This window comes from Neolamprologus multifasciatus, chromosome 19 (genome assembly GCF_963576455.1).
Source record: "Neolamprologus multifasciatus chromosome 19, fNeoMul1.2, whole genome shotgun sequence".
In the NCBI taxonomy this organism is placed as follows: domain Eukaryota; kingdom Metazoa; phylum Chordata; class Actinopteri; order Cichliformes; family Cichlidae; genus Neolamprologus; species Neolamprologus multifasciatus.
The window spans coordinates 3,784,257-3,812,149 of record NC_140457.1 but is presented as its reverse complement, the minus strand read 5'-3'; the positions used below and the strand labels follow the sequence as shown (position 1 = coordinate 3,812,149).

General features: G+C 43.3%; 1 protein-coding gene, 1 long non-coding RNA gene and 1 other non-coding gene across 3 annotated transcripts in view; all 3 read right to left on the bottom strand.

The window, feature by feature from the left end:
- Positions 1–1,835: 1,835 nt before the first annotated feature.
- Positions 1,836–1,917, bottom strand: trnas-gcu (transfer RNA serine (anticodon GCU)). The gene has a single exon. It is a non-coding gene; the product is annotated as a tRNA-Ser (tRNA).
- A 932-nt stretch (positions 1,918–2,849) lies between these two features.
- marcksl1a (MARCKS-like 1a) lies at positions 2,850–5,644 on the bottom strand. Its single transcript, XM_085143166.1, has 2 exons — positions 5,320–5,644; positions 2,850–4,218 (listed from the first exon to the last, which is right to left on the bottom strand). The coding sequence occupies exons 1-2, from the start codon at positions 5,401–5,403 to the stop codon at positions 3,694–3,696; spliced, it is 609 nt and encodes a 202-aa protein (XP_084999292.1). The 5' UTR covers positions 5,404–5,644; the 3' UTR covers positions 2,850–3,693.
- A 1,398-nt stretch (positions 5,645–7,042) lies between these two features.
- LOC146495728 (uncharacterized) overlaps positions 7,043–27,893 on the bottom strand; it is a 61,145-nt gene continuing 40,294 nt past the window's right edge. The window contains exons 4-6 of the long non-coding RNA XR_014871148.1: positions 11,938–12,076; positions 10,980–11,183; positions 7,043–9,182 (exon numbers count right to left, since the gene is read on the bottom strand). This is a non-coding gene — a long non-coding RNA (uncharacterized LOC146495728). The remainder of the gene's footprint in view (positions 9,183–10,979; positions 11,184–11,937; positions 12,077–27,893) is intronic.

Here is a 27,893-nt window from a genome sequence, read left to right as displayed (position 1 = left end):
GATTGTGGAAAAGGCGTCTGGTCTCATTAGACTAAAGTGCCAAGTAGGTGCCTTCTAAGTGAGGAGCATGAGATAAGACCTTGGGGCACACTGGTGAGATTAGAACAAGGGCAGGGACAGGATGGGCTCCTCTGGTTAGCTCGGAGCAGCAGATGGATGGATGGATTTTTTTCCTGTGCTTGCTCTTGATTATCAAATCTGGTGGTACCTAAATGGCAACAGATGGGTGTAAAAACTGTGCCTTGGGCCCTTTGACCTTCAGGCAAAAATGCCGGACTGCGATATCCAAATTGTGGTCAGTGGTCCCCCTGCTGGACTCTACAGGTACTGCAGTTGAGTCCAAGAGTTAAGTTAAAGCCGCAGAATTTGAAATATGATCCTTAAGTCATTTTTTTTATCCCAATTTTGGAAAGAAGTCAGTCGGAGTAGCTGTCAGGTGGTGGAAGCAAAGTTTTACAGTAAAGAAGAAAATATCTGACTCTCACTAACCGTTATCAGAGCTGAAGTTAGAAAGCAAACACAAGTAATCTGCTGTTTTAGACACATTTTTGCTGTGTGGCCTGTTAAGATGAGCTTTCATCATCAGGTTTTAAAATTTACCTTTAATTACGGTTTTTAGATTTTTACTATTTAAAGTGGAGAGTGTGAACCTTAAGCTACAGTCTTTGTGTGATTTTTACGAGACGTGTCTACTTTAATCTCTCGTTTAATCTTCGCACTCACTTCTGCTCTGACTATGAGTCAGCTGGAATGACATGCTGTGGTCCAAGATTATTTTTTATATAAATAACAGGCTGTTGTTGACATTACAGTGATATATTTATCTGCTTGTAATAAAAAAGAAAACTGATTATAAACTGTTTGTGTAGACTGTCTTTTCTTTGCAGGAATGAAGCTGTATATGTGCAGTATTATTCTACAATGCTGCTGCGTTGTTGCTTAAACAGCAAATAAAGGTTTCATTTTTCATTAAAAACACAGAGTACTTCACAAATACACCATTTGACATATTTATCTGACTGAAACTGGAGCAAAAAAAGTCAAAATGTGGAACAATAATAGTTTAAACATGTTACCACTAGATAGCAGCATTCTCAAAATTGAACAAATGTGACATTTATTTGCATATTTGCACACTTTATGACCATTTAAGTTAAAGTTAGTATCAATAATGCTTCAAATTTGTTTGAACTACATACAGTTTTATTTGTATGTCAGGCAATGCTTCAATATAATTGCCCGAATAAGTGACCAGCAGTATTTCATGATGATTGTGAGACTTTTAATTCTATTTCATGAAACACATGAAGTTAAAAACTACAGCATGAAAAAATTAATCTTAACATCTTTTAAACTGTTTACTTTCAGTATTTAATGTCATTGCATCCACATGAAAATAGACACATTACATGTTTTGTAACTAAAAACCTGTCAGGATTTATAAATTAATTACATTTATTATGTTTTTATTCATCTTTAATGTTGCCAGACCCAATAAAAGGAAAGCAATGCATTTAAAAAACAAGAAGACATGACTTCACTATAGTTTTAGACATCCAGATGGCCAAATTAGATCCTTTGGTGTTCCAGTTCTGGCCCTCAACCCTGATGTTTGACACCCGTGTTGCACAAGGAATTTAAAAGACAAGAGTAATGCGGTTTTCATCCAATTTTTCAAAGCAGTTTAACAAAAAAGCCAAAAAGAGCTACTGATCTTTTAAAAAATTAAAATGTCTCTTTACTTCAAGACGGAACGTGTTGTTAAAAAAGGATCCGAGTCGAACTGTCACACGGAATAATACCCATTTCAGGTTTTACCTACAAAACATTCACTGCGACGAGGATGGGATTCGAACCCACGCGTGCAGAGCACAATGGATTAGCAGTCCATCGCCTTAACCACTCGGCCACCTCGTCTGTGACCCCGCACGAATATTACCGAGTCTGCACATCAGCGGGACCAGTGTGCGAACATGATATATATAGCAGCTAAAGCGTTTGACGTGATGTTTGCGTTTGTTTCTGCGCCACTCTAACAGTAAATACGGCTTTCTCTGTAAAAGGTCTGCAAAAAAACAAAAAAGTAAACGTAACAAAGTGGGCTGAGTTAAACTTATCTCAACTTAGCAACTACCAATAGGAGCGAAGGATAATCTTGATTGACATATGAGTGGGTGGCAGCCACTGTGTGGACTCGTCGATGTTCGACGAGCTGATCGGTTTAAATCTGTGTGTGTGTGTGTGTGTGTGTGTGTGTGTGTGTGGTTAAAGGCTTACCAAAGCTGTGAGGAAAAGAAGGCTGCAACTGCGACTTATCGTCAAACACCAACAACGTGTAAACGAAACGTTCATGATTAACCGGAAGGCAACAGGCGGCACAGGCACTTGCAGTACAGCAGTCTGTCCAGCAGAGGGAGATAAAGACCACCAATTACAACTAGAGGGTCGCTAAATAAATGGCATCTAGTGCCTGCGTATCCCATATGTTGCGTCCTTAATTAATTATGTAAGGATATATATATATATATATGCTTTGCTGCACGTGACTCCGCATGCTTTATGACCACAAACTCATGAGGTCATGCAGCTCTTGCATTAAGGTTAAGTTTGCATGACACTGATGCTTTAATCTTTCCTTTTGTTAATAGTTTAATTTCTCAGGGTGTCTACTGCTGTCATGACCTGTGCATGCACACCTGATATTTATTAATGTGGTGTCAATATGCCATCATGTGTTTGAATCCAGTTTATGGTATCCCATCTATATGTGGTACTGCAATCAATCCAGATTGCAGGTTTAAGCAGCCAGATTTTCCAGTCTTGGCGAATCACAAGGCAGAAGACAGAAAGAGGGGATCAAACATTTATTTACCCTTATTAAAAGTTACAGTAAAACCATTAACATCTTCAAACGATAGCAAAATAAAGAGAACCAAAAATATTGGCCAAAACATATTTACAGAGACAGTTTGCAGATAAAAAGCTCACATTTTTTTGTACACAATCCCAACCCCTGCGCCATAAATTCTGAAATGTGAACACTGCAACACTCAAGAAGCTCGAATGTGGTTTTAGCCAGAAAAAGAACCAAAATGCACGAACAAAGACATCTTTTTCCACCTCCCCTCCTTGATGTTCTCCTCCCTATACATGACAAAATACTTGAAATTTGGGGGTAAGACATAGGAATGTAGAATTCTAAAAATTAATAAGATGATCTGAAAGGTTTATGTGTCCATATATCAGTCATTTCGAGTGGAGGAGATGGTCTGCCCCGCTCTGCCGACGGTGACAATTTTTAGATCCCAAAAAAAGATGAGAAAGAAAAATAAGATGTTATAGGGCTGCCACGCTGTTTAAAAGGATGCTTCTCCATGAACTGGGAAAATAAGTCAGTATTCCTGATTCGCTCCACATCCAATCCATTACCTTCGCCGCACGCCAGTCCCTGTGTGTACCATGAGGGGGCGACGCCAGCCAACGCTTTCATCATGAGAGGGCCCGGTGAGTTTCCGTCTGTCGAAGAACTAATAAAAGGCAGTGAACTGGTGGTTGAATCAGCAAACGTGATATATCCTTTGTCTTCTTTTGTAGTTTTGTTTATAACTTTAAGAGCGTGGCACGAGTCTCTCATATATATTTTTATATACTTTAATCTTGGAAAATCAGTTCAGGTGCCGTGCTGGAGTGCAGTCACTCTGCCATGGCCTCGCCCTCGGAGGCTGCGGGTGTCGTGTCCTCGGCAGGGGCCTCCTCGGCGGGTGCGGCCTCTGTCGGTGGGGCCTCCTCGGCGGCCTTGGCCTCTTCCTCGGGTGCAGGAGCGGCCTCTGCGGCCTCGCCCTCTTTGGCCTCGGTGGCCGGCGTCTCCTCTTTGGTTTCCTTGGCTGCGTGGCCGTTCTCCTCGGGCTTGTCCTCGGTCGTAGGGGAGGTGGCCTCCTCCTTGCCCTCCTCGCTGCCCTTCTTGTTCTTCTTCAGCGAGATGCCCTTGAACTTGAAGGAGTTCTTCAGGGAGAACTTCTTCTTCTTCTTGCCCTCCTTGGCAGCCTCGCCCTCCGCTTTGGCCGCCTCGCCCTCGGCCGCAGGAGCGGGCTCGATAGCGTCTCCGGTGCTGGTCTCGCCCTCCTTGGCTGGCTCCGCGGTTCCATTTCCATCCGCGGCCGCTGCTTCCCCGTCGGGTTTGGCTGAAACATCGCCGTTGGTTTTGACATGGCCGTTCTCCTGCAGAGAGAGAGAGTCATGGATTAAAACACTGGAGGTGGGTCAACGCAAACACACTGCCTGTGGAAACTGAGATTTATTTATGCATAATGAGATGAGCGCACTGTAAACACATTAACATTAACAGTTAATCCATGTTATTCTTCAGGAGAGCAGCTCTGACTGTGGTGGGAGGGGGGGGGATTTAACAGCTGTCTGTATTACTCTGAGCTGGCACACGGGGGCAGTAGTGCTACATCAAAAACATCAACACTACCAGCAAGTTGGGGAACAAAGGAATCCCCGTGAAACCTGCTCTGCGCTCTCATCCTACATCTACCAGCTCCACGCAGGAGCGCAGACAGCTCACATCAGCTTCAGCTCAGACAAAGCCACAATAAGTCCACGCACTCACCAACAGCAGCAACAGGGGCGTTTTTACATGTCTCGAAGTGGGTCACAAGAGTTCATCTGGGCATCTCTGTAATAACGCGTATCCTGACCGGATCAGTCACACACGAGTAATAGAAACGCACAATTAACTTCTAACATATTTAAATTGTTCAAAGTTTACGCGGAAACCCACTTCACAGTGTGTGTGTGTGTGTGTGAGAGAGAGAGACTGTGTGGGTAACAGCCGGGGGGGAAATGGGGTCAGAACTGGCGCCTGCACGCGCTTTGTTTGCAACTCCGCAAAATGCGCCTCCAGCAGAGCGCATTTGCATCCTTTGCACCGCTCGCCTCGCATCTTTTGTTCGACGCTCAGAGCGACTATCCGCCCAACTCATGACAGAAAACACGCTCAAAACTCACACGGGGACCCAAATCCGACGCGCTCGGGTGAAATGTGCGCGTAAATCTCCCCAGTGGGACAGCAGACGGAATTAACAAAGGCAGGCGGGCAACTGCGCGCTGCTCGACGGCTGCCCAGCCGGAGGTCTCCCGATGCCCTCATTTTAGGCTAAATTCATTTTTAAGTGTTTTCCCCCCACAGCTATGAACGAACCCTAACGCGAAGGAGCGACCGCCAGCCCCCCACCGCGGCACCCATGCCGCCAGTGGGCGTCGGGTGCCATGTGGCTCCCCGCTGATGCTCGGGCGCACCGGGCCCGCTTTACTCACCTGGCCGTTGGCTTTAGCAGCAGCAGGGTCGGCGGCGGCTTTGCCCTCAACAGCTACTCCACCCTTGGACAACTGGGCTCCCATTTTTGTCTTTCCTTTAGTTTTATGAACAAAAAATAAAATCGAAAAAGAAAACCCTCGAGTTTTGGAGATTTAAAAATCCAGCTCTGGGATAGGTGAGAGCTTTCCGCCTAAAAAACAGGTGAAAATCCGACAGGATCTCCTTCTCCCTTACAAAGGTTTGTCAACGAGAAGACCCCCCCTTAAGCGTGTGTGAACCCCACGGAGGCTGAGCTCAAATTAAAGGATGTCAGGGAGACGGCTGTGAGTATTTCAACCGCGCCTCAAAATCGACCGGAGACCCCTCCCCTGGGCGTGGCGGCCGGGCTTTGTCCAATCTGCAGCGGGGGGATGGGCCTCCTTCTCCGGGCTGTCACTGCCACAGTCTGCCACTCAGCTGGAGCATCAGCAAGACTTTATTTTCCAGCTGCTTCAGATGTCTGGAAGATTGTGAACAAATTTTAAACTTTATTCTCTTGTCAATTGTTTATAATTTGGCACAAATTGAAAAATTAATCCATCTGTTCTGGAAAACAAGACAAGTTTTAGAGGTTTGACCCAAACAGGTGAGCAGAAAAGTTAAGTGAAGGTAAGAACAAGCAGTGGAAATATACTTCTAATAAAAGTCCTGAGTACATGCAGAGCATCACTGCTGTACATGAAGGAGTTTAAAGAAGTGCAGCAAAGCATTTTATCTTTTATTTGAAATTAAAATCTAAATGTGAATGTGTCTCTTGTTTTGATTAAAAGTCTAATATACGACACCCATTGGATAGAAAATTACATTCTCCTCAAATAAATAATGTCTAAGACGTGATCAGTAAATCATAACCATTCAATAAACCGTGAGAAAAAATAGAGGTAGCATAAAAGTCAACACAAAGTATTTTTATCAGTGTTTGTGTGACTGAAGATGAAAAATGAACATAAAATATGTCTTAAGACAAAACACATGAAAAACAGATTCAGCTTTAACAGTTAGATGAAAGAAGAAACGAGCAAATATATAAGCACGAACATGTAAACACACTGTATATCAGTCATTTTATTCCATCACAAGCAAGTAAAACTTCCTTTTCATCTGTAGCGTTGATGAGTCGTTACATTTGTAGCTAAAATGCAGATGTTTAAGTAAAGTCATGGCTAACAGTGGATGTTGTCAGTTAAGGATATAAAGATGGAGTTGAAGCAGTTGTGTTCATGTGAGTCGTTTGGTACCGGCCCGCGAGAGTTGAGTCTCAGGTGTGAAATGTATAGTTTTCAGGGTTTTCAGCGTTATTTTGTTATCGTTTTTATCGTTTACTCGGTTTTCCAATCTTTTAAATCACGGTTAAAAACCTATTTGTTTAATCTTGCCTTTCCTGCTTGTTAATGCTCGCACCTGACTTTTAGACATATTCTATTTTTTCTTATACATATTTTTATGGCTTGTGCTTTTATTATGTTTTATTTTGATATGCATTTTATATTACCCCTGTGTATTAGTGGCATTGACCTGTGAGGATATTTGATACTTTGCTAAGGCCTTATAATACTCGTGTTACTTCTCTGTCTCTTATGTTAAGCACTTTGGTATACCGCTGGTTTTTAAATGTGCTCTATAAATAAAGATTGTCGCTGTTGTTGTTGTTTCCTGGGTCTTTTCACGCGTGTTATGAATAAATTTCCTTTTTTCGGTACCGGTACTAGTTTTATTTTGTTGTATTTATCCGCGACACCTTAAAGGCCGGTCCATGAAAATATTGTCGGGCATAAACCGGTCCGTGGCGCAAAAAAGGTTGGGGACCGCTGCACTAGCATACTGAATATCTGGTAAACAGAGTAGTAGCCGAATGGTTGAAGTAGTAAGCCATCAGTTGTGGATAAACATTTTGAATCCCTCTAAAAAAGTTCGATTATTCCAAGCCTTGGACTTCCAGCTCTCTGAGGTGTCCCACGTTAATCTGCTGTTCAGCCTCCCGGCAACATCCTTTATCTCAAAGAGGCCCTCTGCAGAACTCGATGATCGCAGAACAACAGCACATCAATGAGAAGTGAGGAATTTTAATGGCCTCCTCTGGAATTTGAGTGACAGGGCCCGGCTTTCCAAGAGAAAACCCGTTACATAACACGCAGCGCACTCAGAAGAGACTTTGAGATGGCACTGGGGCCGCTTTGTCACCAACACAGACAGCGAGACAGTGAATCAGACTGTCGGCTATTAATGAGGTCTCGTTGGCTAGAACCGTGCATCCCACGGTCGCCGCAGTGACACTGCGTTTTATTTTTCACCGAGAGGTCAGGGGTCATGTGTTTTAAGAGTTATGAAAGCCAGTGGAAAGCTTCTATATCCTGCATACATGCTTTTGTATACCAGCTTCTTCCTTTTAAACCTAATTGTCAAATTTCCTTTCCCATCATTTATCCCTCGTGTGACCCCACGTTAACAAAAACACGGCGCCGAGCCGCCTTCTCCTGCTTCATTAAGTGCAATTTATGATTTCCTCCTTCTTTTAGAGCATCCCTACGTGGGTCCGTCTCTTTCCCCCTGTTCACCCACTAGAACAACCCCCCTCCACACAAACACACACACATGTCACAGCTGTGGTATGCAAGGCATGCATACACCACCCAGAGAATGATCCCCAGCTAGTTGCGGGCCAAGCTTCCCAGAGTGGAACACACTCCGAGGGGTTCAACATCTACACCTCCCCACCCCTCCTAACCGACCTCCATACATTCTCCCAAACTGAGTCAAGAAAGAGAAACACATGATGTTTTTAACCCCCCGGGTCTCACCTTTCAGTGGATTCATGGCTCAATTATGGTGGTGTGGTTCCTTTCAGTGCTCTGATATGGAACACTACGATAGGTGTGGGAATTATGTTCAGTCTGGCATCGAGCATTTGGAACCAAAGGGTGTAAAAATTATATTAACAATAAGAAATTTCTTAGGTAAGAATATTAAAAATGAGAAAGACACTGGGAAGAGGCCCAGGAACGATATCCAAACAAGTCCCTGTCAGGCAGCTTAGCGGGGCGAGGTCAGCCCAGATTTATTTCAAAAGCAGTGAAGGTCAAAAAGTCCCTGTCTGGAGAAAAAAAGTGTTTTACTGGGTGACAAACTTAAAGGTCAACTTTAATTTGAAAAAACTCAAACAAACCTCAAATTTCCATATTCCTCTGGCCTGATTTTTGCATGTGGGTTTTCTGAGTACGCAGGAATGCTTTAAACTTTGGGGATACTTTGATCTGTAAACTTTAAAGATGGTGGGGGTATAAAGGCAGGTTAATTGCCCCTTTGGGCCTCCTGCTCTCACACCCCCTCGCAGTCTTGCCTACATCAGATTGATAACAGCGTCTTATCAGCAGTGGAAGCAACAACTATAGTTACAGCTACTCCCATTATTGTAATGATTATTTTAATTAACATATATTTAACCTTCTTTTCTCTTACAGAGGGCGCATGCCCCTTAATGAGTATTTTCTTTCCAAGTATGAGACGTTACTCTTACTTAGTATGTAGTACACGATGTAATCTTCTATTTATAGAATCAATATCCAATATCTGAATGTTTTTTCTGCATTTCTGTAGCTAATAAGATTGTGTAATTGCAAACTGTTAAAGGAAAATAAAACAAAGCTTAATAGAGGTTGAATGCTTTCAGTGTTGCTTGTTAAACAGAAATATAATCACAAACCAACTTGTGTTTCAATCCGATGCTTTTGAGGTGGTTTTCTGATCCCTTGAAGCGTTTCCCAGCAGACTTTGCATGTCACTCTGGCCCTCCCCTTTTTGGTATCACATGACAAACCACTATGACCTGGGTATGAGAAGAAAGCGTATACAAAAGTTTAATATTGCGTTAATACAGGGATCTTTCTACTTGTATGTAGATGTACACTGGACATGCATGTGCAGGTGAAAAACAGGAAGCAGACTGTTGATTAGCATAAGATTATAAGGCGCTCTGTACTGACTGGGAGGCTTTTCAAAGACTGCAAAGTGACATCTTAGAGCTGTACTGGGAGTGTAATTGATTACCAGAGAAAGCCTTGGCAATGAGAAAGAAGAACCCACACAAAACGGCTGAAATCACTAAAGGTTCTTGAGAGTAGGTGTAATATTTTGGTTCCTAGTCAGGAACCAAACACGAGCATCATTGCTTTGAAAAGACTCAGTGTTAGCGGGTCTTATAACACCAGAGTTCAGCTTTAAAAGAAATAGTTTTCTCCCTCATGCTTTGTTTTACACCTACTTGGCCTCATTGCCCCCTTAGCACGCAAGCACCTTTGCTTAGCCTACATCTATACATTTGTCCAAAGGTAAAGGTCCCTGCACCCACTCACAAAAGAAAGAACAATAGCTGCGGTTGCACGATGAGAGTTTAAGGATGTGGGTCCTTATGAAACCACTTGTGCAGAGGTAAAACAGGACATAAGTTATTAGGCAAATTTAAAAGTGACGTTGGAGTGTTTGCAGGGTGAAGAGAGCTGCGCTGGCTGTTTCCCCACTTTTTAAAGTGCTCGTCGCTCTATATTGGTTCGCAGGTTTGAACGTGGAATCAATCGTCTCATCTCATTCTCAGCAAACGGAAAAGAGATACAACTCCCACAGGTAATGAGGTGCAATGGCCTTCCCCAACCACCCATTTAAAAATGAGAAATGGTGCCGTTAAGAGTGCACAAAAAAAGCCAAGGCACTGACATGGAGGCCTTACTATTTATTTACTATGCAGAGCACGCACGCACACTTGTAGGATGCACACTGTGATGATAACAAGTCCTGATTTCCTTGAGAAAAACGAGAATGTGGCTGAAGAAGTACCCCTGGTCTCGACCTGTCTGCTTATTTCTGTCACGTTTAACGTGGTGTCGTCCCCCCCATGAGCCGGTCAATGCCCCTGTTTGTGCTGCTGGCCGTTTTTCATGCCCTGACATGGGATGAGTTCTCACCAAAAAGCCCCCATTGTCTCCCTCGCTCCCTGCGAGCCAACTGCGCATTACAATTAGAAAGAGAGAGGGATAGAAAAATAAAAGCGAGAGGAGGGCTGGAGCGAGGGAGCAGCATCGGAAACACGTCTCTGGAGTTTCTTTTGCTTCTGGGAGGAGAAAAAGTTATCTTTATGACAGTCACCTTGAACAGATTACTTGAGCAGATCAGCACGATGAATATGTAATTTCCCAAGGTTCCTCAGCTTGTCAGCAATACATGCATACAAAATCACAAAAACAAGAGTGCAGGCTGTTTCCTGTGCGCTTTCCTTTGGTTTTACTTCACGTTTATCTCACAGCTGAGAGCTCGAGTACCTAAATAACCGATGCAATCGTACAGCACCTTTCAGGGTAGAAAATAATATTATTTAAAGCATCGAAAATGCTAATGCAACGCTGAATTTTGCTCAAAAGTGGCGTCCAAGCGGCTTTGTTTATAGTTGTAAATGCGATTTTATGTCTCTCCTAAACACAGCGTTTGCATTGCCAAGCACCTAATTACAAGGACAATCAGGTGCACAGCCCTCTTCGCCGCCATGAATACGAGCGTGTCGACTTAAAAGAAAGCCCATTGTGATGCTAATTATTTCGATCAACTGGCTTATTGACTGCAAAAAGGCCCTCACCAGCAGGCAACCACAAAGCTGCACATGGCAGCCATCTTGGCCAGGGGCTTGTGCAGGGTCTGGCAGTGGCTCTCAGAGGAGACGGAGGAGGAGGAGGAAGGGATGCAGGAGGGATGAGGCTGAGCCAGGCCTGCATGTTTGACTCGCCTCATTGATAAAACAGTCGTTCACATCGCAGGGGGAGCCTGGAGAACAACACAAGCTCTGAAAATGGAGGGAAAGAAACAGCGGATGTGTTTACTGTAGATTTCCCTTTACACACACACACACACACACACACACACACACACACACACACACACACACACACACACACACACCTCCCTGCCTAAGGTGGAAGACATGACGTGACAAACTCCCCCCCCTTCCCAACCCACCCTACATTTCTGCATGCGTGCAGACAGGGGGCCAGAGTCGGTTACCATGGCAACTGCTGCTTCTATCAACATTTCTGGCCGATGCTACAGAGGTACGCGGTTCAGTGGAAAGGCAGGAGAAGGGAAGGCCTTGGCGTTCTGTTTGTTTGTTTGCCTTACTCCCACAATTTAAGCAGGCGAGACTCTCAGCCTCTCTGTGACTACAGGGAAATTAAGCGTGGTTCCCTTTTAACCTCTACCCTCCCCACCTCCCCATCAGGCTTTATTTTGGTTTTCCTCATCGTAAATTCTTTCTGTCTTTGTTGACTCCTGTTCATTGTCTCCCCGTGTTTGTCTCTGATCTCGAGGCTTGAACAGTTCTGGGCAAATTCCACCAACGGTGCCTTGTTTCTGTCTGTTGTCATAACACGCAGGGCAGGTACGACGGGAGCGAGAGATAAAACAGATGGTAGGATAAGTAAGAGGAAAGGGTGAGAGGTTAAGGAGAGCAGAAAGGCTTGATGAGTGAGGCAGAGGGAAAAATGACTGTGTGTGTGTGTGTGTATCAGACAGGGGCGTACTGTAGTAGTAGGGCAGCTTACCCCCACTGGCAATGAAGCTGCTGCATTACTAGGTCAGTGTGCCATCATCTCATTCATCATTATCACAACCTGCTCTTCCTCCTCCGCTCTGCCTCTTCATCCCTCCCACATTATGGTTCGATTGTTCTCCTCGTCCAAGCTTCAGAGACAAAAGGAAAATCAGCCTAAACAGCCAAGGTTGATCATTTCAGAGTCTGTAATTAATTTTTTATTAATAAGTAATTTACAAAAGCAGGACGTACAATTGATACACCATAAAGAATACGTTTTGGTTTATAAGATTGCAGATATTCACATTTATGCTGAAGCTGGCTAACTTCAAAGAGGAAGTATGTGCATTGCTTCGTCACCGACAGTTGGTTGCAAGCGAATAATCCAGGCTCCGGTTGCCTAGTTTACCCTCTGGTTTTTTTTGCCTCCCTGTCATGTGTCAATCAGTATGAGCTCTTTATGGCAGTGTTGGGAAGGTTACTTTTAAAATGTATTCCATTACAGATTACAGAATACATGCCCCAAAATGTATTCTGTAACGTATTCCGTTACGTTACTCAATGAGAGTAACGTATTCTGAATACTTTGGATTACTTAATATATTATCATGCTGTTTACAACTACATGAATGTACTATTGCTGTGATTTATTACTGTTACTGAAGGTCCGCGGCTCCGAACCGTAGTAAAGGGACCTCTGGCTAATACGGTGGGTTTGTGTCGGCTCGTAGCCGAAAACTAGCTTTACTTGTTGTCTGGGTCAACTTTGCTAGCAGAGACAGAGAGAGGCGTTGAAAGGCTGCTCCAACAGAACTTATTGTTTTTGGAGGAAAACACGAACACAGTGTACAGTCGAGTCTTAATAGCTTACTTACAACTGGGCTCGTCAGGCTCTCTTCTTGGCTGCAGTGGTTATTATTATATTTACATGCTTCTCCCGTCTCTGCTCGATGACAGCTCGTACTTTTCCTTTTTCTCCCTCCCTCGCTCACAGACACATAACGTGTATGGCAGTCCATTCTCCCTGCAGCACGGACTACACTGCCTATGATGCTACATTCTTTAGAGCTATACCTGTAGCATTCTGCCTATTAGCTTAGCACAACAACAACAAAGGCCTCTCTCACCCAGGAAACACGCAGAGTGAGAGCGTCACCCTGTAACCATGGCAACCGTAACGCTGCCGCTTGAACAGCACGTAGCTGTCAAACAAAACCCAAACAGTCCTGACCCGCCACAATATGAAACAGGGAAGTACCGCCGTGTAATCCATTTATTTCAACAAAGTAACTGTATTCTAAATACCACCTTTTTAAACGGTAACTGTAACGGAATACAGTTACTCATATTTTGTATTTTAAATACGTAACGGCGGGACATGTATTCCGTTACTCTGCTTATTGGTAGTTGCTTAAACTGCTCAGGAAGCGCGGAGTTAACTATTTATTCATTAAGATGCTGAATGTCATTGACATTTGATGGTCTCTAAATATTACACCAACACCTGGATGCTTTACCGTTAAATCTTTGCAGTCAGCTTAACCGGATCCATCCATGCAGGTGGGCTGGGACCGATCCCAGCTGTCATAGGGCGAGCAGCAGGGTTCACTCTGGACAGGTCTGAAATCTCTTGGAGGGCTAAAACTTGTCAGTTTGTATGCTACTGCGTTGTGATAAGAAATAAATCTTAGCAGGGCTATCACTGCAAACTTGAACATATGAGCATGCTAGCGTTATATTTTAGAGTATATTGGTAAATGCTGTGTTTGTATAACTCCTGATTCTGAACTGATTAGACAAAAGCACCTCTACTCAGTGATCATTCTTGTAAAGATACATGTATATGCTGTTTAAAACTTTCAAAAGATTTCTTTAAGTTTGGGATCTGAAGTAACCCAAACAATGCAGGGACATATTAGTTTCTTCCATCTTCATTGTTTTATTCTTTCCATATGATGCTGTTTGTCCGTACCATGAATGTTAGCTGAGAGCAGTTTAACCTCATCCTGCATTACTGTCCCTGTGTTAATATGTTTATATTAGCCTAACCATAGACCTGTAGCTTATCACTGTGTAGCAGATAATACGTCAGCTAACCGTGTGTCAGCTACATGAAGTCCCCATAAGGAGCTTGGACGGATGGTCTTGAAAACCTTTCCAGACTTTTGGAGACAGCCTTTGGGTCTTAGTTGTTTTTCTTTTGGCTTTTTTCCCCGTGAACCTTTGTGATGTGGGTTTCACTCGGAGTGACTGATCACTTTAATTTATGCCATAATCCAGTGCATCACGTCACACACTCCAAACAACTCCTTTTGGATAAATTATCCATGCCAGCGGCCCTATTTGATGCTGTGGATATGTGCATAATCAGCCCTTCCGTGACTGATTATGGCTTGTTTGTCACATAATCTAATCATTGTTTTAGTCCCCAAGTTGGACCCAGTACCATACTCATGTCTCCTTTGGCTTTCTTGCAATTATTTTAAAGCAATCTGACCTTTTGTTATGACTTCAGCAACATTTATATTTACCCTGTACCAGCCACTTACATACTTAAACTTAAACGTGGGCTTTCTTGGAAAGTTGAAACCCCTTTTCAAGCAGTAATCAGCATGAAAATAGGAAATAAAGTTCAGACATGAAAACCATTTCAGCTGAGCTGACAACCATTTAATGTGTCAGCCTCAAGTGTGAATAAACACCCTGCTCTATAAATGTCACAGTGCAGATCTTATTAGAAGGTCTCACCTACTAACAGCAATTTATCACTTTAAACACTAAACAATTTAGAATGAATGAAGTTCTAGTGACAGGCATGCAAAATTATTATGTATTAAAGCTTTGACAGCATTACATGTGATCTTTCGCAGTATAGGCATTACATATAACTTCCTGTGATGTCTAGGCTTGTGCGTTAGATGTTAAAAAATTGGGCTATTGTGTTTTTTTATTCCCGTAATGGCCCTCGTGTGTCTCAAAAAAGCTGTCAGTGTAAAACAGGCCGAAGGCAGCTCGATGAAGCTTTTGAAAAGTCAAATCCACACCTCCTCCTGTCAAAACTGCAAAATGTCAGCTGACCTATGACACTCAGAAATCCCACGAGCGCAAGCATAGACATGCTGACACACTGCTGAAAGTGGATAAATAAAACATGATAAGCTATATTACATGACAGCTTTTGTGCATATCATAAAAAAGGGCTGCTTTTGATACAAAATCACACAGACATCTTCCCTGCTGCTCAGGAATAGCTGACAGCACAAGTGCAATTTGTTTGCTGTACACAAAGAAACATATATGACAACAACCACTTGCGTGCAGCCACATGCAAATGAATCTACCCCCAACTGCTAGACACCCAACACACACACACAGATACACTCATTAGCTCAGTTTTGGGTTAACCGCTACGTGGGGCTTTTTTTCAACCAATCTGTGAGATCATCACTCTCTCTGAGCCCACCATCAGTTTTTTTTCTCTTCGCCGGCTGCTCAAACCACCCCCCACCTCCTCCTTTCCTCTCTACCGTCTTCATTGTAATGCAGATTTAAGAATCGGGTGGGGGATGGTGAGAGAGGAGGTTTGTGGAGAAGCTGTGGTTAGTGTTAAGTATGACCGGGCAGCCCGCTGGGCCTCAGCGGGCTGCCCGGCGTGGGCTGGGGGGAGGGGAGCCCGAGAGAAGAGAGAGAAAAGAGATGAAGAAAGAACTTCGAGGGTTTCCCCCTCAGCCTCTACGCATGACTCCGACATTAGATATCATCATTTTGAAATAAAAGACGGCCGACACGCCCCTCCTCGCATCTCCATGCGACACTAATCTCATCCAGAGAAGAATAGGATGTTCAGCGGCGTTTGGTTCTGTCTAGACATAATGAGCTTAATGTCACTGAGGTCATGTTGTTGTTCTCTGTGTCATGGGCTAATACCATGTCAAACTAACTGGAAAATTAATAGTGATCGTTATTTGCAAATGGCTCTTTATTAATCCGAGTGGAAGCCGTAAAACATCAAGCTCATCAATGTCCCCACAAAAACTGTAGTCTGCTATGTTTTTCTGCAGGTTTGCCAAGTGTGTGTGTGTCTGTGTGTGTGTAGCTGTTGTTACTGCAGGTTCAACTATGGCCACACAGTGCAATCCTGTCTCAGAGCACAGGGGCAAAAAGTCAAATCGTGCCCTGCCCACTTCTAACAATATACCCCACCCTTCTTACCACACACATACACACACACACACACACACACACACACACACACACACACACACACACACACACACGGTAGAGATGGCAGAGTGCAGAAAAAGGCCTGCAGCAAAAATAAATAAATGTCTAGAGTCGACCCTGGGCCATTGTGCTTTAATGAGCCGCGTGTGGTCGGATTCATTGACTTTGCACCTCTTAAAATAAAAGGAGCTCACTTCTGTTGTTGACTCCTCATTCGCCGTTTGATCGCAATCAACTACGCTCTTAACCCATAAGAGGAGGTTTGCCAATTGAGGATTATTACCACCATTAACTTTTATAAGCCAACATTTGTAACATTTTTATGTAAAAATGTGCCGTCTGCCCACCCATCGCAGACATCGAAGTGTGGGTTCAGTTACGTTGACTTGGCGGCATGCTTTCCTCCTCTTTTGCTTGCTTGTTCCACTTTGGCACGGTTCATTATTCGGTTGTCATTTTGCTCCACTTTTCCATTTTATCCATCTGCCATTGCAGCTGGGTTGTCATGGAGCATCATCGCGGCGTATTTGTGAGTGACCTATTTATAACCCGCCCCCTTTATCTCTTGCCCCAATTCCCTCTCTTGTCCCCGTCCAGTTTATCAAAACACGGTTACGTAAAAGCACATCCCTGTGAACCGCGAAAGTCCTTGTGAGCTATTAAATAATTCAGGAGAAGAAGCGAATTGTTGAGTCTGGGTTTTTCACATTTCGGTCTTAGTTTATTCTGAGCATATGACTTTTTCCTGGTACGTACACGTGCGTTTGAATTATTCCACTCAAACAGAAACTAGAGTGATGATGCCTTTTATCGTCTATTGTTATGTGCTTCTGAAATCAAACATAGGAAGCTTCTGCCAGCTAAGATCTGAACATACACCTCCTACAGTTTGATGTTGTTCTAATGGCTGCTTCAGTGTGCCAGCTTCTAAAACAGACTGAATGAACTGACACCAAGGCTCAGCGTAAGCCAGAGAACAATCTCTAATGGAGCCCAAGAATAGAAATATGGAGCTGAAGATGATTACATTAAAACCAGTTTAAATGTCCGGTCTATCTGTAGGTTTGAGCGATTGCTCTTAAGACCTCAGATGTGAGTTGTGTAAATGAGGTTAGAAGTCTCCAGCTTGAAGGATGTAACAGTGTACGGCTCCCTCTCCTAATTAGATTAACGACTCCGAGGCTACAAAGACAACGGCTGCCACTTGTCAAAATCTCACCCTGCCTTTTTTGCTTTGACCTCAAGCCAGCCTTCACAGCTCTATCATCAGACCCAGTTGCATTAGCTCCTGCTATACCAGCGGACCTCTCCCCCCTCGGCTCGTGAATTAATCCAGAGCCGCCTGGCTGTGCGTGCTGATCTCATCTGCACTGGCCTGCTGAGGCAGGTAGCATTGATCTGTGCTAGCTTGACCAAACTGCCCAGTTGAGTCTGCATTAACAGTCTGACAGCCTGGTTAGCCCGTAACTGTTTGCTCGTTGCACGTGATTGATCGGGGATTGATTGGTCGAAAGAGGGGACAGGGAAGAAAGTGTAGTGAGGTACGAGAGTAGGTGCAGTGGGTCATTATTTAAGTTTGGGTATCATTGGAAAATGAGCGAAAGGCTGAGTAAGATTTACTGTTACTGCCCGTATTATTCTCTCATACAGTCGCTCACTGTCAGAGGCTGAGATAGCATCCTGTCAGAAAGAGACATAAAAAACAAAATGCTGTAAGTATATTTTCTTATGACAAGCGCAATATGAAAGACACCTGCTTCAACAACAGCAGAGAGAAGAAAAGAGCATTTGACTCCCCCAAAGGGAGATCCTGTCTTTGTGTGATGTCCCTCTGGGGTTTGCTAACTAGGTTATTATTGGTCAGTGATGAGCTGGGAGTGGAGATCAATGGTTAAGCATTTAGAAGACCCTGAGCGTCTGTCCACAATAAAGCTCTTAGCATCAGGAGAGACAGGGGTGACAGCAGGTGTGGTATTTGGGCCAAGGGCACCAACTGCACCGTCAGGCGCTGTGTAACCCAACATATAAGCAAATCGGGCATCACTCGGGACTGTCAGAGATATAATCTGCTTGAACACAATAAAAATGATTGACACCTTTATATACGTTTACCTACAGAGTGAGATAAAGCTCATAATTTGAGGAGATTGTCAGCTCTTTATTGATGTCACAGTTGGATTTTGGCCTCTAGATGCCTGCAGCGATAAGCACATGTCACAAGGAGATGATCAAACAGCAGGGGTGGATTTGATCGCCATGCATTGTGCGCTGATTTTTTGCATATAGCACCCTCAGGGCCAGTTGAACTCCTAAGGCTATTTGATGATGGATGTCACTCTGGCTAATGGTGGAGCGGCTCCTCTTTCATACGCTTAAGAATTTGCCCCGAAGGGACTCATTCCTGAAACATTCCAAGGTGTCGGATTATCTCCCTAAATTTAAAAGTAACCAAAACCATAATACTTTTGTGATGCAGTTGTGTGAGAGTGGGCAGAGAAAGGAAATCAAGCTGACTGACACCAGTTGCCGAGTTATGTTCAGCAGACAGTTAGAAGCGTCTTCGGTGCAGCGGAGCCTGGGTTTATGCTCTCTGGGATTCTTTTAGGGAGATTTATGGGGGTGTCATGGGAAAGTCGCCTGGGTGGAGGCGAGTCGCTCTTCCTAATGGGCTGCGTGACCCTGGTCTCGTCAAGGTCAGCGTGATCCGGAGTAATTAACGACTGGCAGCAAAGCGCTTTGACTGGCTTTATCTCGGTCCCAGTGCTATCATTAAACGCCTCAAATCTTCAGAGGGTCCTGCTCGGATCCAACTCAATACAAAGACTCACTACGCACCTGTGTGTACCCCCCTCACACATCACTGCACTAACACAGACACACTCAAGGTTGGCCAAGGACACTTTCTTCAGCTTGATCGACGAGCGTGTCATTTGCTCGGGTGTTTCTGAGTTTGCTGCGTCAGAGTGTAACAAGAGGGCGTTTCAGGGCCGTAATGGCTCGCCTATGGGGAGAAATAAAACTTAACGAGCTGAATGTCTCAGCATTTAGAGCTGGACACAAACAAGAGCTCTCGATGATGGGTGTCTTTCTAACGTCCCAACCTATAGACTCATCTTCTTCCCTGTCCGACCAGAGACTGAATCACCTTATAAGGGCTGAGAGAGTTTGGAGTCTCGAGCAGTTTGGCAGCAAGCTAGTGACTGCTAGGTCTGATGTATGGCCTTGTTATTCCAAATAGAGAAGAGGGAAACGGCTGATTATTGATATCTGCTAAGTGTCCAGGGTGAGTAATGTGGCTGTCCAATTGAGCAGCTGTTCACCAAGCTTTTGGCAGGTGGGAGGAATCAATAGCAAGATGCACCTTTCAGATGAGGATAACGAATGAGAGCAGAGTGCCGTAATGGAAAGATACCTGTCTTTGCTTTGGCCCGAGCCTCTCGTGCAGTTACGCAGTTACGCAGACGGTCACGTGGCAGTGCTGATGAAAGCCAGTGTGGGAGTTGTGGGATTTTAAACAGACTACATGTTTGATCAGCGGTGTTTGTAATGGTGTTGAGGTTTGGAAACAGACGCAGCGGTTTTACATACTGCCTTAAACCCAGAGTGTCGGACTTGGTTTGACTAAGGGCTACGCTGGGAAATGAGAATCCCATCAAGGGCCAGACATAGTACGCTGCAGTTTAATGACAAGAAAATCCATTTCACACTTTGCATATATAATGAAGTCCACAGAAAGCTCTCAACCAATCAACAAAGCTGCAAATCCATCATAACTTTGGTTTTGACTGTCTGAATATGACAGTTACTAGCATTACGCCTTTTCATCAACAAAGATATAAATTTTGAACTTTAATCTTGTATAAAAGTCTTACAAATTAACATAACGAATATTAAACAGCACAAGATTGGGAAATATTGTTTGTTTTTCTGGTAAATTTCCAGTAAAATAGTAATATAGTAATAGTCATGGGCCATATTATAAAGTGTTACCTAAAAACATAAAAAGGAGAAATTTGCCTGTCTCATACATCCTGACCTTTTGCCATTAAATTTACTGCACATAAAAATCCTTTTCAGCCCCATCACTGTGAGATTTAGCTTGCTGTAGCTGCATGCCTCTTTAGCTTTAGACTTTTTAAGTCTCTGTTCAGTGTTTATGGCTCTATATCTTGGCATAAATTCCCTTCTTGGAAAACAGATATCTTGTGGGTCCCTCTTTACACTCCGTGATCAAATACTGAGTCTCAAACGCTCTTGAGATTGTCTCCCTTCAGCACCAGCTTTTTGGTGGCATTCTGGGTTAACACGCTTGTTAACTTGCAGGTATGTTTGAAGTGTGCCTGTCATTTTGGTGCATGGGACCTCTGTGACTGTGTGCTGACAGCTAGAACCTAAATTGAAGGGCTGGCTGGAAGGAAATTTTTAAAGGGTGTATTTTGCCCACAGGCCTCCAGTTTGACACGTGCCAAAACGCAGACACTGTCTGAAGTGCAGCATCAGTGTTCGGCTTATAGGTTAGTTTCATAGTAAAAGAGAGAAGCCTGTGATGCAAAATGAAGCCAGTTTTTCTAGCCAACACAATTAAAAGCTACCACCTACGTGATGTGACCAACCAGTCAGTTATATTACGAGGCAGATAGAGACATTACGTAGGCAATGCTAATGAGGGCATTTTCTGTGCAGCTTTAAAAAGTCACAAAACTCACAATTAAAGTCCATTGATGTGGACATTGTTGGAACATCACCAACACCAGTGTTGGGAAGGTTACTTTTAAAATGTATTCCATTACAGATTACAGAATACATGCCCCAAAATGTATTCTGTAACGTATTCCGTTACGTTACTAGATGAGAGTAACGTAACGGAATACTTTGGATTACTTAATATATTATCATGCTGTTTACAACTACATGAATGTACTATTGCTGTGATTTATTACTGATACTGAAGGTCCGCGGCTCCGAACCGTAGTAAAGGGACCTCTGACTAATACGGTGGGTTCTGTGTCGGGCTCGTAGCTGAAAACTAGCTTTACTTTGTTGTCTGGGTCAACTTTGCTAGCGAGAGACAGAGAGAGGCGTTGAAAGGCTGCTCCAACAGAACTTATTGTTTTTGGAGGAAAACACGAACACGGTGTACAGTCGAGTCTTAATAGCTTACTTACAACTGGGCTCGTCAGGCTCTCTTCTTGGCTGCAGTGGTTATTATTATATTTACATGCTTCCAGCTCCCGTTTCTGCTCGATGACAGCTCGTACTTTTCCTTTTTCTCCCTCCCTCGCTCACAGACACATAACGTGTATGGCAGTCCATTCTCCCTGCAGCACGGACTACACTGCCTATGATGCTACATTCTTTAGAGCTATACCTGTAGCATTCTGCCTGTTAGCTTAGCACAACAACAACAAAAATGCCTCTCTCACCCAGGAAACACGCAGAGAGAGAGCGTCACCCTGTAACCATGGCAACCGTAACGCTGCCACCTGGAACAACAGAACGTAGCTGTCAAACAAAACCCAAACAGTCCTGACCCGCCACAATATGAAACAGGGAAGTACCGCCGTGTAATCCATTTATTTCAACAAAGTAACTGTATTCTAAATACCACCTTTTTAAACGGTAACTGTAACGGAATACAGTTACTCATATTTTGTATTTTAAATACGTAACGGCGGTACATGTATTCCGTTACTCCCCAACACAGGCAATAAGTCATGGCACTAACAACTAATTTCAAGCTAATGTTTTGGTTATTAATTGCTCGTTTACTTCCACACTTCATCCTGACACTGGAGGAAGACAGTGTGTGGGATAAGTGTCTGATATTTGCTTCATACCCGCAGGTCTCTTTGGAATTAGAAAGAAATCATTCATTAGTTTATCAGCGTGTCATGAGTTCATATATCCATTTGTGCACCTTGACAGGTTTTTTACTCTTTGCTGTTTTGTAACTATTGCGACATTAAATGATGAGCGTGGCGCTTTTAAATGGTTATGCATTACAGGCTGTTAATTGGGCTTAAGGGCTTGTTGTTTATGCTTTAATTTGTTGTGTAACCTGTGAAAGTGTACAAGCTTAGATTAATTATACAGAAATGTCTCCTGCTTTGCTAACTTCATTGCAAATTATCGTGCATCTTGTTTATAACCTCCGGTTTACTGGCGTGGAAATGCAAGCACAAATGTACTTAACTACGCTCTTGTATCTATGCCATATGCAAGTCACATAGCTGTTATTACGTTTATAATCAGCTAGAATTAATTTGGTTTAAATGCCTCTCTGTTATAGCTGATTCTTTTTTTTATCGGGCGCTGACCCCACTGAGGTGACGACCCAATTAAACTCCCCAAAATCGAATCAGCCAAGTTTTTCTCTCCAGTAGCCTCGTATAGAAAAGACAGCTCTCATCACCCTTGACGTGCTCCCTGCAGGCATGAAGCACATTCGCGTTTCACTTTTTCATCAGCTTGCATCATTACATGTCATATATCATCCACTGATTCATCAAAGAGCAGAGGCCATGCAGGCCTTTGCACACACAAACATCTTACTTATTTTGCAAATACTGAGTTAATAATTGTTTGTGTGTAGAACATTTATGAGCTACGTCTGCGGGTGCACCTTACTCTCTAACAGCCCTTTTCCTTTCCCCTTTCTCTAGATGTTGGTCCCTCTCGTCGCTCCTCTCTCCCCTCCGCTGCTGTGCAAATGGATTACTCTTGTAGCTCCCAGTCTGAGGGGAGGGCAGAGTGGCGTTCTTATGTCACGACACAAGTGAAATATGCATATGAATGTGTAGCTACATTTGTGAGCTGTTAAAAAACTAAAACAAAGCCAAAAAATTAATATAAAAGAGATTTGTTTCATTATGAGATTGTATGAGTAAGAACTGGGAGCTGGGGGGATGCAAAGAAGTAACAGGAAAGATAATTTGGCTATAAGAGCGAGCAAAATTAGCATCTGTTCATGTTTCTGCATTATGAACAATGAGAAGGAGAAGAATGAAGCCCGTGTAACCTGCATGATATAAGGTGAAGTCCATGATCCGGACATTTTCTGCCCTCTAAGGCAATCTTTCTTCACATAGAGTCCAAAAATAGAGTCATAATCATTAATAAACCATGTACCTGCTGTGCATCCCAGCTTTTTTCCAGTATTCCTGCAGGGGAAAGAGGTGGGGACAACATTCATGTGAACAGAACAGGATCTGCATAAGTCACTAGCATGTCAGCCAGTGCTCGCAGGCTCCCTACATTATTGAAAATGTTTTAATGGTCAGCTCGCATCAAATATTTACTCTCATCTTGTCATTTACTGTAAATCTCCCAGAGTTATTTCCGACTCCACATTTTCCCCCTTTCGACCTCCTCCTGCCATCCTTTTGCATTTCCCCCAACCTCAACTCTCTGTCTTGTGCTCGTTTTCCCTGTTGACTGAGCAGCAGCGTCAATGACAGGCATTTAAGCGGTTGCCAGGACAACGCCATGACGACAGCGATGGAATTCATTCGGCATGGGGATCACATGAATGGAGAAGTTTAAACCTGATGAACTTCATGTCTGCTGGCTTTGAATAGATGGGCAAAGTAGACCAGCAGTCTTTCAAACAAACACACACAGATCTCCATCATGAAACCTCCAAGCTGAGGTTGACTCACGGTCGCCTACTGAGTCACAGAGTCAGCATTTTAACTTTCAAACTTTCTGTGGCTTTTCACTGCAGGAAAGCTGCATCTTCATCTGGAATCACAGGAGGTTTCACACAACTTTTTTTTTCTAGCAAAAAAAGCGTCTTTTTGGCAGAAGATTGTTTTTTGTGTTGGAGTCTTGCCGCATCTGTTAGCAATATTGTAAGCTGAGTGCTAATGATCCATTTTTCCTGCATAAGAAACTTCGTCTCCCATCTGTGCAGACAGCGGTGGTAGTATCATGGTTTGGGCCTGTTGTACTACATATGGGCCAAGATGGCTCAACATAAGTAAAAAGCTACAAAGTATCAAAATACTCGTCTGTGAAATAAACAGTGGTTCACAAAGAGAGACAGCTGCACTCAGCACACGAGAAAAATAATGAGGTCTCTTCCTCGGGTGTAGTTTAACTCTGTTTTGTCAGATGCCTCCTTCTTATGCACAAAGTGTCCTTTGGTGTTGGTGTCATGACACAGCAGCTACAGCAGTAATGGCTTTGGAGAAATATCTGTGATATTGCCACCGGCATTTTGGAGATTCAACACCAACACCTTCAGGTTTTGTAGATTTTCACATTTTCATTTTTCACTCTAGTCTTTATATTAACTCAGAGATGCTTTTTTAATGTTAATATAGGGAGTGGTTCCATATTGCAGTGGTTTGCTTGCTATGTAAAAGGTTGCTGGTTCGATACAAGCCAGAGATGCAGATCCGCCTTGGGGTAACCAAACTATCTAACTACTGGCTATGTTGCAGCTTCAAAATGCAGAGTCTAATGTCCATCTTTTATATTGTTCATGGTCAGTACAGAGACCAGGTGACACTTTCTGGATAAATAAGAAAACATGGCAGAAAATGACGACCTAGGAAAGAGAGCAGAGTGGGATAAAGATGTTTTAGAATATTCAAATCAAAGTGTTGACCTCAATCTAACACAAAAGGTCAAGAAGAATCCTAAACAAACAGTTTATGTGAGGAAACCAGCAAACATCTTAGAGCTGAAGCTGTTCTGTACAGAGATGTTGGACTCATTACCTGCTGCTGAAAACATTTACGTGCATTAGGCAACTGGGTCTAATCCAATACATAACTTTGCATCACTTCCCTGCATCATACACTTTTTCCCAGTTACCTAATTCAGAGTCACGGTTTGGGTGGAGCCTATAAGTCATGGGATGCATGGCAGGGTACACTTATTAACTTTTCCCTAACCATGCATGTCTTTGGACTGTGGGAGGAAGCTGGAGCACCTGGACAAAACATCCAAACTCCACAGCTGGATTTGAACCCAGGACCTTCTTGCTGTGAGGTAATAGTGCTAACCAGCCCATCGCACAACCATGCACCAACATGCCACTTACACTTCATGTTTTTTTTAAAATTTTCATTAATATAGGAAATTCCACTTGCAATTTTATGCTCTAGAGTATTTGATGTTTACAATTAGTGCACCCCACCTTAAAGCAAAGTAACGAATCTGCTTGGCTGTGATCACAGTAACATGAACACGTGAGTCAAATATTTCTTTACATTATGATCAGCAGAACTCTTTACTTTGAATATAAATTGGGATTTAGGATTTTCTATGATGACGGTGTCAGGCTTAAATATGAAAGATATGATGAATGCTGGCAAAGAGACACTGAATGGGACAGCTACGATGTTTTGTTCTTGTTAAACAAACAAATAAATAAAAAAATAAAAGAAGAGGCAGAAAGCTGTGGATGATATCTACGCTGCAGACACTCACCACTCGCACTGCCACCCTCCCTACTCTCCTGCAGCCGACAACAGATGAGGAATCATGGGAGGTTAGAGTGGGCGGGAACTGTGATATGATATCATATCCATTATGGCTGCCACAGGCTCCAGCTGCCACCAGCTGTTGTACATTAAGCAAAGTGCAGCAGGCGGATTTGGCTGAGCCTGTTATGGGATAACTCAATAACATTACTGTGTTAGTGGCTGCCTTTTGCTCTTTATTTCATAATGCATTGTGGTTTTACCGCGCAGCCCGCCATTTGACTCTCAGGCGCTGTCACAAACTTCTAAGCTGATTAACGCGCCTCGCGCTAAGTTTATGGCTCATTATGACTGGCTTCTGCGCATCAGTCAAGTCTTACCGCACCTCTGAAAACAGTACTGACAGTATACTAAAGTAGGCATGGAAGTCCTGCATCTCATCAAGCAGGACCAAAAATCAAACCTGGTTTTTCCTGGCCTTTTCGGGACTCCGCTTTAATACGTTCATGAAAGTAGGTCTAAGCGCCCCACAGCATGCCTGCAATTATCAGAGCTGCCACAAGCACCACACAAGTGCGCCTCAGTAAATCGATGGAGTTTACAGAAGGTTTCCTGGGCTACAGCAAAAGAGGGTTTAAAAAGTCAGCAGTTTATAAAATGTGTGGCTTCTTCTAGAAACCGCTGGAAGAATCCTGAATGGAAAACTATGGGAAAAATTATGTAATGCCAAACTGGTTGATGCATAACACAAAAGTCATTTCTTCCCCCTCAAAAACCCAACAGTTAAGGATCTAGCCAAGCATGTTACTACTTAGTGTAACAGCGAACCTTACTTTGGGGCAAAGTTACTAAACATTTATTTTATTTATAAATTGACTGGTGACTCTATAAATGCATGTTTTATGTCCCGGGAACCCTTCAAATTGGCGTTATGGCTGTCTCACCATTCTTTTAAATAAGGCCTTGGTTTTGTGTTTGGCCGGGGGCGTTACAAAAGTGGCTGCCAAGTGGTAAAACTGCCTGAGGGTTGCTTTTTTTTTTTTTTTTAGAAATGCCAACATCTTTCCATCCTCGACTGGTTTGTTCTTGGTCTGGGTTTGTGCTAAATGAGCGTGAGCAAGAAAGGGTGTGCAGTAAGTTACACGGGCTCCTGACAGTAATTATTTAGGATGGAGGTGGCAGCTGTGGGAGAGCTCGGGGGCAGAAAAAGGTGATAGTTTGACCCTCTCCCCCCTCTGAGCTCTGCTGAAGCCATGTCAACAATAATGGAGATAAATTGGAAACAGCATCTTTTTCCTCTGCATTTTGGCCTCCATCCATACAAAGCAGACCTCCACCACCACCAAATACAAAGCCTCTCAGAAAGATTCACCACAGGGAATGCATTAAAAAACCCCACTCTACACAAGGAAACCTTAACTTCTTGAAAATACTTACTTACATTCTGAATCCATTGCAGACATTGCTGTATCTGTCTGCATAGCAATCAAGCTGCCTTGCAAACTTTGTGTCCTCTCGAGCCCTCGCTTATTAAATCCAACCAGGCTTATCCTAACGCGTGCTAATATGCTGTCAGATTTTTCTCTAAGAGCCCCACATGAAGATGAAACAAAATCAATCCCTCAAAGCCACAAAAATGACACAACATTACATATTTGATATTATTTTTGACTTATTCTGTCAAATTCTTATAGCTATACTAAATGTAGAGCTCCCTATTCTCCAGCGAATGAGACTTGTTGTTATTTGCTGTCGCAGTAGTCAAACACCAGCAGTAAATCAGCCGGGGAGGTGTGATTGGAATGCAGAAACTTGTGAGCAGTGTTAAAATAACACGAAAGGTAACATCTACAGGAATAAGGGCTAATAGTAGCAAAAACATCATAAAAATAATGCTATTGCAAGAGGCAGACAGCATCCTGGGAGCAGCGGCACATTTCCAGGACAAGCAATAGTAGAGCAAGCAGGATTGAGCCGAAGCAATCCATGCATCGAGTCTACTCCTTATTAACAGTGTTGGGAAGGTTACTTTTAAAATGTATTCCATTACAGAATACACAATACATGCCCCAAAATGTATTCTGTAACGTATTCCGTTACGTTACTCAATGAGAGTAACGTATTCTGAATACTTTGGATTACTTAATATATTATCATGCTGTTTACAACTACATGAATGTACTATTGCTGTGATTTATTACTGTTACTGAAGGTCCGCGGCTCCGAACCGTAGTAAAGGGACCTCTGGCTAATACGGTGGGTTCTGTGTCGGGCTCGTAGCTGAAAACTAGCTTTACTTTGTTGTCTGGGT

Bases quoted from the DNA above. Each gene is read 5' to 3' on its own strand.
- marcksl1a (XM_085143166.1), bottom strand. From the start codon at position 5,403: ATGGGAGCCCAGTTGTCCAAGGGTGGAGTAGCTGTTGAGGGCAAAGCC. The intron at 4,219-5,319 runs GTGAGTAAAGCG...CTCTCTCTGCAG, and splicing joins CTGCTAAAGCCAACGGCCAG to GAGAACGGCCATGTCAAAAC.